This window comes from Gnatocerus cornutus, chromosome 2 (genome assembly GCF_029298725.1).
Source record: "Gnatocerus cornutus isolate USDA-ARS CGAHR chromosome 2, icGnaCorn1.1, whole genome shotgun sequence".
NCBI lineage: Eukaryota > Metazoa > Arthropoda > Insecta > Coleoptera > Tenebrionidae > Gnatocerus > Gnatocerus cornutus.
This window is the reverse complement of record NC_142234.1, coordinates 15,063,043-15,077,438: the sequence shown is the minus strand read 5'-3', so window position 1 is coordinate 15,077,438 and position 14,396 is coordinate 15,063,043. Positions and strand designations below refer to the sequence as shown.

Sequence of the window (14,396 nt, the reverse complement as noted above, 5' to 3'; positions counted from 1 at the left end):
ACATTTCTAGAAACGCGAACACGAAGGATAAATTTTACGAAAGCGCGTTTTCAACTTGGGCAATAAATAAAATTTGCATGTTCAGGCGTTTCCTGAAACAAAAATTCTTAAAGTTAGTACAAGGTGGGTAAAATTAGAAATTTATCATAGATTTATGGGCTATTTTATAGACCCAGATCTACAGATATGGGTTTCATTTTATGAATTTATGAAGCTCGCGCTGGTGTTCCGAGTTATGTGTTTTCGTTGGAACAAATTGCAGTTATTATCTCAGAATAGAAATAATGGTTATAAATAGCATAACATGGATGTACTTTGTAATTTCTGATATAAGCAAGAACTAATTTCGACAGGACTAAAATGAGTTTCTTTGAGAGACGTAAATGCAAGATTTGAAAATAATTAAATTAGTAATGCGAGTAAGCAATTTCAATGAGGCATTTATGTCTAAAGTGACATAAGAACTTCCCCAAGTATTTACAACAGCTTTCAGACGTAATTTCAGGCATATTTGAAATGTAAATTGCAGCTATTTAGTATGCGTTTCACTTTCATCATCGTTATTTTCTCCGAAGTTTATATCAAAGTGGTGTGGGGGCTTGTCTTCAAAAAGAAAATTATTTTTCTTTTAATATTGGAGTAAATAGAGAAACAACACTTAATATAATCACAACATAAAGGCAGACCGACACCCAGAGAGAATGTCTCATAAAGAATTCATCCCCTGTGACCTTTGAAGTCACAAGTCTTCGGTTAAAATGTGAACTGAAGTCAGACTTCGAGTGGTTAATCACATGTTTAGCTTTGGTGAAAATATTTTTACATTTATTCCACACAAAGTGGCAATTTAGTTTGGTGGATGTTGAAAGGCATAATCAGCCTATAAAAACATGACACTGCAGTGAAAACTTAAATCCGCTTGTGTCTGGTAGGCAAAAAAACGAAATAAATATGTACCACTATATCCGACTGTCCCTATAAATTCCACTCCCATTTCCCAACAATCATGGCGTTCACGAGCATTCTCTTTAATTTCCGGTTTCTCATTATTAAAATCCAATTTTAAAGAATTTACAATTTCACCAACTTAATCGAAAATAGAAAAAAGATGCCGCGTTCAAAATACGAGAGAGAATAGCTCATGAAATATTAAACCAAATCGCTTGAATCCGACAACCAAATTATAGCAACTGCTGTCACTCAACGCGGCATATGAATACCATCAAATTTTAGGAGTTTCATGCATAATAATGCAAAAGTAACAAACATTAGAACTGGCGCGTGATTAACGAGAAACCCTCTGGTTGCACTTTTTGTCTTAATTTTATTTAAATTAACTACAAACTAGCGGAGTTTTTCTTCAACGCTCACAAAATTAAGATTTATTTTTGTTGGTTAAAAGCGTCTGGGGTAAAACTCAGACGGCAATTAAAGCACTTCTATTCTTCCAAGTCTGGAATGTTAAAAGCGGAGTAGTCTAAAAATTCATCTTTAACGTGTTGCTTGCGAATATCGACGCTTCATTCAACAGGCTACCCAAGATTGCTTTTATTCAAGCAAACTTGAATAATGTCGTAATATTCTGAGCTTGATATCGTTTCAACTAACTGCATTTATTTGTGTCTGGACCAAATATGGGCGAAACTGTGATGTTAATTTTAGTTGAAATTTATATGTAGGTAGTTGGAACTAATTTTACACTATACATCGTGCTTTGTGTTAGCGCTTGGGGATTTTTGTAATACATTTTCATTAAATTTTTTAGAATGTAATACCATATTGTGCGCTAACTGGTTATCATGTTACATGGCCTACGCAAGCATATTAAACAATAATTAGCTTTTAATTTAAACCTACGGTACTACATATTGGTACTACCAATAATACCTGTAATTTTAAATCTTACATTTAGACTCTCTGTTTCTGTAAACTAAACTTAATTTTATTTACATTAAGTTTATTTTACAGTAATTTATTGATGAGAATATAATTTTAGATAACAGTAAAGTAAGCAATCACTATAATAATTACTTCTAATATATAATTAATCTTATTCAAATTTGCTCCACTAATTGCAAGAACTAAAGTAAAAAACTTAACAAACCACCCAGGCAGAATTTCTTAATAATTAGAGCGAAAATCTACGAAATATTATCAAATTTATGCATCCTTGAGTTTCAAAATACACGACCAAGTTATTATTTGATTTTTGCAGACCTGTTTTCTTTAGGTGCGTCACGCTTTTTCACATTTTTACTGAAAATCCATTTGCAGTCTTTACGTTTGGATTAATATCTAAAGCTGGTTAATTGTTTTTTCACTACTAGCTTTAGAACGTCATTATGTCTGTTTCCGAACTGTGAAATTAAATTTCTATCCTACAAGTAGATAAATACAACTGTATTTTGAGTAGCCTCTATTAAGCTAAATACACCGTTCCGTAAAATTAAAAAAAAAATAAATTTTTGAAACCACTTTTTTTTTGTTTTTTAAAATTATAAGAAAAATTAAATTTTTGGATTCTCCTAAAAATTAAAAAAAAATCTGCGAAAATTAAAATCTTAAACTCAAATGATAACTGCGTACTCGTACTTGAATTATTAAATAACTTTGACTTTGACTTTGACTTAAAAATTATAAATAAAGAAAAAAGTAAAGCACAAGCGGTATTACTTACCTACAGGATTCTATTAAATGGTATTTTATTGTTTTGCTGAATACAAAGAAATTAAAAATGATAAATTTCCACAATTGCCCTGCCCCGCAACGAAAAAATATTGATTACCAATAAAATTGATTACGTTTTGAAAACCGTGTTTATTTTGAAATTAAATTTTATGATATATTGTTCCATTGTAATTCTCTGCCGATCAAATTCCCAGCTACGCCCAGAGGCACAAATACATTAAAAATTTAGACGAGACATCCATGTCTTTCTGTCACACACTCTGCTCTTGTTTGTTTTATAAAACAAAAGTAAATTCTATCACGTAAACAAATGTTAGAATTAAGAAGATTCGACATCGTTGTCTTTCAAGAAGGTGAAAACTTTTACCTTGATTAATGGAAGGAGAACATTGCGGTTGAATCGACACCACTGAGCAAGATTAATGAAAAGACTCAAAGACGGCAACATCATCAAATTAAAATTTGATCTCAATTTTTTTAGGAGTTTTGGTGCAAGGGTGGGTTTTGGGCGAGCTTGGGAAACTTTTAGAGGCAGACTCCTCTAATTGCATGCCCTTAAGGGTATTAAAGGAACCTTTGCTCGGTCATCGGTTTTCAAACTGTTATGGAAACGAGAAAGTTGAACTGCAACAGTCAGTAGCGTTGTATGTTATCGTGGTAAAAGATACAACAAAACTGGAGGGTTATTTCGTGGATTATCTAATCGGTGAAGTAGACAATGAGAGAGAAAACAATTTATGTCATTTGTGTGGAGTGAGTTGATAGAATGGTTAATAAAAATTGTAACGTGGGAAAACGAGTAGAATATTTACAGTTTTCTCTCAAAGTGGCGACCAAATTAACTTCAGATAAGATTTCAGAAAATTAAAGGTCAAATATAATTATCCCGGCGCATCCACCATTTTAGGAGTTAAATATTGGGTTCCATGGATAATCCTGACCTTTAGAAAAGTCGGTTGATAAAATTAAACTAATTTGGCGAAAGGCAACTAATGACCTAGAATTAACACCAACTACACAATACCTTTCCAATAAGTCTGTTTTTTGGTCTCTAATTCCAAATTAAAAAAGTAGCCTTTTCCCAAGATTCGCGCATTTAAAAAGAGATTTACCAGTCTGTCGAACCTGCACAAACATCGTTTTCTGAATCATTAAGCTCATCCTTTTCATTGATCTCAAAAGGAGGTTAAAAACTCTTTAAAGACAGGCTTGTTGCACAAACATTTGGGCCGCTTTGTATTGCAGTGGGTCTGCAAGCTCGGCGAAACCCAAGATTGTACTTGTTTGCAATTAATTTAATGGTCTCAATGTTGTAAGGACGTAAGTGAATTGTAAGGACGAAAATGAACGATTTCAAGGAAATTGTGGAAATCCTTTCGAATGTGTGGGTAATTATTATTACTACTAATTCTTTATGATAGTAGCTCAAGGTTTACAACTTTCATGAGGAATTATACTGAATCGATAAGTTCTTCAGAGGCGTACATAAATTCGCGCCGGTTGCTTTTAAACCTTCCAGAACCTTGTTTGCAAGCGCAAAAATCAGGTAATATGCGAGTTTTAGCTAATTATTGATCGTTGATTAAAATGAAACCCCTTGATGAACGTGCTTCTCACAAAATATCACCGTAAAAGCTTTTAAATCGCAATCAGTAACATCATTAATGTACAATTTACAAGATCAGTTGGAACATTTAATGACAATATGCACAACTGGATACGTCTCCAAATTAGTTTGATTTGTGTCTGGATGTGAAATGAAACTCTGCTAATTCTTTTGTAGACATAAAGTTTTTGTTAAAAACAGCAGAAATTACTTTCTCGTACAATTTGGAAGATTTACGAAGCTGTTGTTAGTAAACAAAACGGAATGAATTGGATAAAAAATGTTCAGAGTCAGCGTGTGGGTGGTGGAGGTGGCTAAATTCGAGTATATTTTGATTAAAAGTAACTCAGTACGAGTTGAATTTATTTGGTAAATCAAATGCCAACGGCGTACGCATTTGACAGTTGGTAAACCTTTGCAACGTTTCACACATTAAGGAGTTGTATCATAATAGCAGTTAATACAATAAGCTATTATAACTGTCTGACTGGCACTTTTAGGGTTAAACCACATTGTCTCAATTTATTGTTAACTTTGCTGCAGTTAACAAGACAATAACGTGTGCAAGTAACCTGTTACTCTTACGTTTGGGTACATTTGTTTGCACTATTGTTATGCAAGCTCACAATCAGTATGCAACTAGATATTCCTCAAGCAGATAATTTTCTTAGTTTCCAAACAGCCGCCTCCGTGTTGTCTCTTGCCTCAAGCTGTCGTGTTATACCATCGTAATAGCTCCAAACACATCTGCACACGACAAAATAAACACTACAGTACTAAATTATGTATAAAAGCTATTTGGGCTATAATTGAATAAAGACAAATTTTATCTACAAAAAAATAATTTAAATTCTGTTTTTCAACGATAAAACTTTATTAATTTACGTGTATCACACAATTTTTTTTCTAATTTCGTAAAATTTAAAAAGATAGAGATTTTTGAAAAATTTTTTGGTTGTTTGACTTTAAAAAAGCAGCTAATTTTTTAGGATTTTACTTTGTTTTTTTAAGGTGCAAATACTCTGATCCATAAGTAACATTTTATATTCTACTCGCTGCATTGTGTATTTTATTCCCACAACAGTTGATACACACACGGGTATTTGTGGAGACATTATAAATTGAACAAGTGACAATGAAATGGATAAAAAAATTTATCAAAGGTGAAAAATTGTGACAATGCAGAGAAGTGTGAAAGCATACATGACTAGTGTAGAGAGAATTACCTCTACGCTTTGTTGTTTCTGCTTACTGAACTGCAAATGAAATGCTTGGCGGAGGTGAGGGTTGGAAACGGAACATCGATAGGAAAACTGTCACACTCCATATTATGAGAATATCAAAGTTAGAACGACCGGCGTATTTTTACATTTAGCTTATTATTTTTACCATATATTTCATTAGGAAATTGATATTGAAATGTGACTGGAGACAAAAATAATAACCATTACACAAATTACACAACTGTAAATACCTAAAGTTGGGAAAGTAAACTCTTTGAAATATGATAACCTTTTTTTCGACAAGTTAAATGTTCTTTAAAAGCGTATAATCGGGTCGTTTTACGCAAAAGTTCGAGAGTTTGGCTTTATAAAAATGTTAATCGGTCTCAAAGAGTGCATTATGTTGGTGTTCTACACTTAAGGTATTCACGCGTTTTTGTAACATTTTCGTAAATTATAAAATATTAAATACTTCTTCTGTATTATAAATAATTGTAAAATTCTAAATCAACGCAGATATAATCAATTCAAGTAAGTATTATTATTGTCATTTTTATAGTCTTAAAATAAACCACCGATAGAAGTACACAACATTTCACCTTTTTTTTTAATATTTTATGAAAATTGGACAATTTAACGGTAAAACAGTAAAGTAAATTGACAAATAAATTGATGAATTTTTCATGTTTGCATACCATTTCATTTTTATTCGTTCAAATACATATTTGCCGTGGAGTGGGTCAAATTATAGACTGTCCACTTTTGTTCTAAGCGATAACAGATTTAAATACTCTTAATTTGTATTGATTTCATTTTTAAGCACCTTTGCCAAGGCCCAGCAAAATTTGACAATAATCTTTCATAAACGCAATTTCAAGTGATGTGAAGGAATTTTAATAATTGGCCATAAAAACAACAAGTCAATGATCGATCCAAATAGGTATATAATGACTGTTTTTATAGTCGCAACACTCATTATCACAGCCGGTAAACGATAAAAGCACAAAAAAAAGTTTGCTACCCTTAAATCTTAGCAAGAATTTCCGACAGAACAGTCACTTCAAACCTGCCGTGTCAAGACGGACAGGCTGCCACCAGATTTCAAATCGCAAATCTCGGGTTCGATCATTTTCTGTAGATTATTGCAGCTCATCCTTTTTTCAAACATTTATTTCGCACGCTTGTCCCGCCTAAAAGTCGACACAATATAAACACTCCATAATTTATTTTACTCGTTTGTCGCTTTAAAAATTAACCAAATTTGCGGCTCATGTTTAATTCATGTTCTCCGGTTTCGGATTGATCCTTACCGTGGTATAGCATTCCATCAACCCCAAATCCTTGTTACTATCATCGCCTAATGCGTATATTTTCCACCAACAACCATCTAGCTATGTACACTCAGTAAGGCTTTGCCACTCTAGTGCTAAAAATAACCTGACCGATCCGTCTACGCCTTGAGTTCAAGTTGGCCTTCGACCTCGTCAAACCGTCCAGGATAAAGGAATACAAGATCCAAAATAAAATATGTGCACACAAATACTGCTGAATGTTTTATTTGAGTGGTAAATGCTTTTTTATCATTCCAATACATCGAAGAATATTTGACCATCCCCTTTTATCTGTTCATCTCCAATTTTCACCCATTTGCATTATTGCTTCCCATTTATATGCTTTTTGCAATTCTGTATTGATCCGCTTCGGCTCAATCAGGTCGATTTTTGAAGGGATACGAATTACAATGTTTGGAATAATTTCGTTTGGTTTTGTCTTTTAAGAGGGTGAAACGTGGTTACCTTTCTTCATTGTTTAGAGAAATGTTTTTATTGTGCTTACATTATTTATGACGTCTAGACAGACGAAATGGAATTTAAATAGAAAATTTAGTTTAGAAATGGTTCTGCGAAATGAAGTCAAATCCCTCTAGTAGTTACAGTTTGAGTGAAACGCAAAGACCCTTGCTTTAGTCAAGAAAATTACTTATATTCAAGATTAAATTGATTAAGAAGTGAAACGCGTATTATAAAATATTTATATCTTAAGTATTTAGAGTTTCTGTATGATTGTTCTTTCTTTACGAAACAAAACTTTGAAGCTGTAATAAAGTGTAAATTGGCTCAGCTAGTTTTGTTTGCTTTTCTTCGACTTACCTTCGCATATTATATGGGCATTTTCTTGAAGACTGAAGCAATTTGGTGTTTTTTGTTTTATTATTTTGAAGTGCATCACGTTTTACGCCTGTAAAATTAAAATTAAAACAACAACAGGTGTATAATTTTTAATTATATAAACCAATATTGACAAGATACGTTATTTTATTAAAAACCACACAAGCCATAAAAAGATTACTTTATAAATAATGTGGTGCATTTTTTATAATTATCTTTTGATATAAATTACACTTCACGTGATTTTAGCAGACGTATTACCTCTTACATGTCGGTATAACAATTTGAAAACAATTTAATTCCGCGTAGTATTTGCTTGAACATGTTTATTTTTAATTACCCTGTAATCAGATACCATTCTACCGTCTATCTACATAAAATATGTATTTTGATGAGAAAATTAAACTGAGATCGTCGTTCACAATGACTACAAGAGAGCCATTTTCATTGCTCCATGTTCTAGTTTTTAGCAAACTCATCAAAATTGTTTCATTGTATTTTACTACATTAATATGTTATTTTGTTAAATCCCCTGAGTAATTTGAGTTAAAAACTTTACCACCACGTTTACACTTAATGGTTAGAGTTATTCCAGGTTTCATTATTTGCTTATTTCACATTATGAGCTTACTTAAAGACCAGAGTTCGCTCGGTTCACTTTACATTGTTTCATATTTTAACCGACAGAAACACATATATTGACTAATCTGCACAATACATTTTTACGAGATTATTTCTTTTGCAATAGAAGCTTTTATCAGTAAAAGCTCACAATAAAGACGCATGCTCATAAAGGACTACGAAAATTCTATCGACAGTGACAAATTTCAAGCTTAAAGCAAAAGCTCGCTAAGTACAAAAAAGCATCAACGGCTGAAATACTTCCTACGTGAAAGTTCTGTGTAATTTATACGAAGAAATTGGAATTTTATAAAGAGCATCTCTTCCCCAAAGAACTGCAGTTAAGCAACGAACTGTAAGCTAAAAGCTCAATCGGTTTTATTGTATGTATGCTCATATCTATAAAATGAAAAGTTATTGCCGCTCTATCGATACAGAGAAATTGTGTAATTGTCACGCAAATAGATTTTATTTTACGTACTTCCACTCAATAAAAAACGAATTTTTTACCAAAAACGCTTGATTAGCAGTCTAAAACAACTTTATTAATGCGTTAATATGCGTCAAACACGATACTTAAAATTTTAATAAACCGTGAACCAAATTTTATGATCCCGTGCAATTAAAATTTTCATTAAGTTTCCAGTGCCTTATTGATTATTAAGCGAAAGCAAAGTTACATTTCTGCTAACTCAGCTTCTTTGATTGAGTATTCTAATAAATCTCTTGTAATTGGGTGGTCAGAAGTGCGAAACCGTTGTCTGATATGATTTATATTATCTTGACTCGACATCGAATTTATAAAGTAATGAACTGGGCCAACTTTCTTCTAAGCAAAGTGAAGTCTTCTTTTGTGGTTGAAAGTTATGATACGAAAAAGTTTCAAAGATAAAATCAAACGTGAACTATCGAAAAGTAGATCTAATTTGTGGCCGAAATGATTTTTTTAATGACCATTACGTTTTTATATATTGTGCAAATATCGGAGGGAATATTTTATGTTGATTCTACTTTATGTTCAGCGAGCTTTCGTTTTAAGCTCTAAATTTATTCGTGTCAATACAGTGTGCCTGCAGTCCATTTACTCGTACGAGGTTTGCGAGCTTTTACCGAAAAGGCAAATATACGAAAAGAAAAAGATTTATGAACTTTGAAAAGGAGATAACGACGTGACGGATTTAATACCCAATTCCTGGAATGGAGTTATTGCATTTTATACATTTCTTCCTGATTTCAATAAATTAAATTACCTACTTTCTGGGACTAAACTGTAATGCTAAAGAAAAATTTATAGGACCACCTATTGTTATACAATTCTATACAGAGAGACCGTAATTCAGGAAAATTGGACTCCGTATAAATTACACCATTAATGTTAGCCCTGCTTTAAATAGTTATAACCTTAATTAACTAACTATATTATTTGCAAATAGAGGGTCACCTATCAATTTTAATGCTATAATTATATTAAAGAGTAGCAATTAATCTGAGGATCAATACCACAAGGGCTATAAATTTCTCTACTGGTGTAACTGTGGTTACTGTAGAACACAAAAGCTTTTCTCAGAAGTTTGTTTCATGGCGTGGACCGTTTTGTTTTAATCAATGAACATAGTGAGAACCTTGTGACTGTTTTCATTGATTCTCCAAGATAATTTACACATAATAATAGTTTCTACCTCTTCAGAGGATTCGCATGATTCCACAAACGTCTTATCTAATATTAGACAATGCGTTTGTTCACCCACGCAAAAACGTAAAAGCTTTACATAAAAGCTTTACTCTTTGTTTTGTTCGTAATTTAAATAGATTTATTTATACATGTGGTATTCGGTGATTCGACGAAAAAACAGAAAACATGTTTGCTTTAAGGGTTGAGTGTTAAAATGTGACCAATTAATGCCCCCAGTCCATTTTCAGCAGTGTTTCAGACAGATAAAATGAAAGGAATGTAAAAAATGAGCGAAAATGCGACTATAAAACATAACGAAATTGCGAGAAAAATTCTCAGAGGAAGCACCAGTTCTGTTCAACCAAAAATAGATTTGCTGTAAAATAGGATTTTTGCAGAAACATACTCTATTGTGGAATGTCCTACAAAAATCAATTCCAATTTTGCTCTAATAAATGTCAATCAGTTTTCCAGACGTTCTTGAATCTACTTTCTTTTGAACCTTTCATATTCGAGCGATATTTTAATCAGTGTCATTGAATGAAAGTCTACTACAAAAGAAATAAAACGAAACTACCCACGTCTCAACAGATTATCATTTTTTATATCAATCTTCCTCGGATATTTCCTCTCGTTCGATTGATTCGGCATTCTTCGTATAAACCGCTTCATGCAAAGTTTTCATTCGAGTTTTGTTGCTTTTGTAGAATATTGATAAACAGACATGCTGCGATCAATAAGAGCACTGCTATGTTTATTCTTTATCAGTTTTACATTATATTTAATTATGCCATTCTTCTTCAAAGTATGCGTCGAGAGACTCAAATAGCTAAAATGTTTTCGAAAGTTATTTACAAAATTATTTTATTATAAATTAAATTAGCTAAACCACATAAAACCTTGAAACTTAATAGATCAGGCGCTTTAACGATTGATCGAAGATTTTATTTGTTATAAACCAGAACTGAAGTCAAATAAAAATTATACAAAACATTTTGTGGACGCGCCGTTTGACCCAATTATACAAAAATGTGTTAATTGGAATAGTTCTAAAATAATACACCAGACAAAAGTAAATATAGTTTGCCCGGCGCCTCCACCAAAATTGAAATCAATTTATATTTAAATTAAACCACCAAATATTAATGTACTTATACTTATTATGTTGCAAAATTATTTTTTTCTACAAATAAATTGTCTGCTGAAATAGGATGAAATAAATTTTGTAGTTCATAAAATCTATTGAATGTCTCTGTGAAAAGTCTTCTCTTCAGTTCAACATTTTTTTTATTAAGTATTCTGTTCATTTTCGGGTTATTTAATATGTTTATTGTAATTTAGACCACTTTGACTATATCAACTTTTTAATGTACACAAAAAGTTTCACGTTTTTTGCGCTGAAAAGTTTTATAATACTTAAAATACTCAACCATCTGAGTAATAATTATCAAAAGCTTGCGGTTTAAGAGCCGCTGAGATAGTTAGGCAAACTTTAATAAATTTGTTTTTTAGTTTTGTTTTGTTAAGAACGTTTCATGCCACTTACCACCGTAAAATTTGAAACTTTCAGCGCTTTTTCCAGCAGTGATTTACCACTCGTCAAAGTTTCCTTCGGCGTAAATTCGAGTCGGTATGTGCGAATTGGATAGTGTGAACGTGGTGAATTAGAAGATGTATCGGCGCGCACATGCACTATACAGCACCTGTTGCGAGCGTCTCGACGGCTGCGACGCTTCGCGAACTGGATGAGCTGCGCGGTTATTCTGTTGGCCCGGACGGCTGGCTCCCGGTTGCTCTACCTGCCAAGCCAACGCGCCTGCTCTCCCTCTGTTCCGACGTTTTCACCTGCCTGGGACGAACAACTCCATCCCCTTCGTCGTGAACTAGGTTAGTGGAAGAAGCTATTCGATATAAATCTAGATATAGATGGAAGGAAATAAGAGACGATGCTTTGATATAAAGGTCCGAGCGGAGGGTGCCGGTGGCCTTTGACATAGAGAGATTTCGCGGTTTTTAGAGGAATTTTCAGGTTGCGATAGGAATGTGGGTCAGGGCTGAGCTACCAAAGAATGCAACAGTTGCGTCGGTGTTTAGTAAGAGTGATTCGTGTAGGCAGAGTAATGAGGAGTTTGATTACAGCGAGGGTTCGCTATTTCACGACGTAATTATTAAAGCGCGTTGGAGGAACGCGAAAAAAGGAAATTTAACACTTTTTAGGAAATTAGGCGAATATTCAAGAGCTCCATTCTCTGTGTTTCTCCAGACTTTTAGCTTTTCTTTCGAAGCACAAAATCAACTAACTAAAATAAAGCACATCGTGTTTTCCTATTTCATATGCACGTTTTTGCTATAAAAAACATGCAAAAACACCAAACTTCGCTTTAACTGTGGGGAATAGTATCAATAATAAATTTGAAATTTGAATTCGTGAGATGTAACGCTATCTAAAATTCAAATATTCTCGGGCATAATCAATATTTAATTGAATGCAAAACAATAGGTAAGTAAATAGTTTTATTTACAAGTGCCTCCCAAATTAAAGCAGAAGTAAACTTCAGACGTAAGCCTGTTTTATGACAACTACAGATATTATTCAAAGAAAATTTATTAGATCAATTCTTGGTGTTGACAAATTATTAAAATTACAATTTTTTCTCAAACACCAAATTTTTACAAAAAATGCTAACGCGCGTTTCGATAGCAATGCAATCATCAGAGCGATGATTAAACAGTTGAATATAGCATTTTTTGTAAAAATTTGATGTTTGGGAAAAAATTATAATTTTAATAACAGATATTATTGTATGCAAAAACATAAAATGTAGACAAAATGTGAAGTATTTTGCAGATAAATCAATGAAGCAAAAATATTAATAGATTGACAAATACTATGGCAATAGACAAAGAAATTAAACAGAAAACAAAAAAATTAACTGACTTTAAGAAAAGAATACCTAAAATGCGGAAATGCTGAAGAAAAATCTAACAAGCTAAAACACACAGAAACAAAAAATTAAGGAGAGCACTCTAAATATAAACCAAAACGAAAAACTCCAGTAAAACAAATTTATTTCTATGTTACGATTACCTTAAAACTTCTAAAAGTTAAAATTTGCTGTATGATTTGTCTTCTATGAAATTGTCCAGGTTATTTTTTGTGAAACTGCGCACTTAGAACCTTTGTTTAGACGGGTTTTTTTTCAGACATATATGAGCTTTGGTAAATTAAGCAACAAAGGAATACCTAATGAAATATATTTTTTTTAATTAAAGGCTTGATGTAACAACCAGCTCAACAAGCACATATTGGAATCTGTAAACAAAGAGAAATAATGTAAAACTGCAAAATTCTCAGTTCCTATTTTTTAACAGAGTTAAAAATTGTTTTGTTTTTTGATCCTGATTAAAATTAACACGAACGTAAAAACGTAATTGTGAAATCAATTGCACAGACGCCTCCAGAGCCATGCGTGCATATTTGTGAAGGTGATTTCAACTATGTCTAAGAAATGTAGATTTTGGTCATCATGTTAACCTAGAATGCAAGATGCGCTCTTATTCTGCGGTAACCACATGTGCAATAAATAACTGGTTTTCTTGTCCTAGAAATAAAAATAAAAATAAAACGCCATCGGAGACATAAAATATAAAATGAATCACTTTTCTATATCAGGTACAAATTCTCTTCCGATTGTATTCAAAATTGGTTCACCCTCATTTCATTGCAGGCACTTTTTCAAACCTCATTAAATGTATCGGCGCCCACACAGCAAACATCATTTTCAGCAGAATCTGTTTATTGGTTTCCGGCAGTTGGCAGTAGTGGAGAATTTAGCCACAAATATAGCCAGAAATATAGGTCAGGGTTAAATTATTGTACAATACAATAAATGCAATAAAACTCAATAAACGCAAATCTGAAACTATTTTCCAGGTAATGACTTTTCCGAGGAAAGCCACTCTTGTAAAGCTGCTCTGGAAAGAAATCGTAACAATAAGATCTACTTTCCAAGACAGAGACAAATTAAAATGAGATTTTAAATTTAAATATTTTTTAATGGCTTGTCAGAGTTGATATATGTATAAGGAAACTGCAATTACTTCCTATTTTTATCTTGATGGGAAGAACAGAAAACCTTCTCGTTTAAAGCTATATTTTTTTGTATCGATAAAATATTCATAAAATGGGAATAAATAAAAAATTGCTTGATTCGTGGGAGCTATAAACTCAGAAAATGCATGAATTCGAAATGTTCGAAGAACGAAATAACTCGTTTTTATTACATTGCAAAAAGACGTGTTAAGATAACCTCGACTTTTCGATCACGGAGGCTTTTCAATTAAAATGGAGAAATTCAAGACGAGATACTTTAAATTTGCCAAGATTGAAGGCGTAAAATATCACGAAAAAACTAAAT

The 14,396-nt window shown here is 32.5% G+C and overlaps 1 protein-coding gene across 1 annotated transcript; it reads right to left on the bottom strand.

Moving 5' to 3' along the window:
* Positions 1-2: 2 nt before the first annotated feature.
* LOC148179415 (uncharacterized) lies at positions 3-11,973 on the bottom strand. Its single transcript, XM_088029536.1, has 3 exons — positions 11,824-11,973; positions 11,525-11,773; positions 3-92 (listed from the first exon to the last, which is right to left on the bottom strand). The coding sequence occupies exons 1-3, from the start codon at positions 11,971-11,973 to the stop codon at positions 51-53; spliced, it is 441 nt and encodes a 146-aa protein (XP_087885662.1). The 3' UTR covers positions 3-50.
* Between the last annotated feature and the right edge of the window lie 2,423 nt (positions 11,974-14,396).

Coding starts and splice junctions, on each gene's coding strand:
- LOC148179415 (XM_088029536.1), bottom strand. CDS start 11,973: ATGTCAAAGGCCACCGGCACCCTCCGCTCGGACCTTTATATCAAAGCA. Junction 11,774..11,823: donor GAGTTGTTCGTCCCAGGCAG/GTGAAAACGTCG, acceptor CTTGGCAGGTAG/AGCAACCGGGAGCCAGCCGT. Junction 93..11,524: donor AAGTTTCAAATTTTACGGTG/GTAAGTGGCATG, acceptor TTTTTGTTTCAG/GAAACGCCTGAACATGCAAA.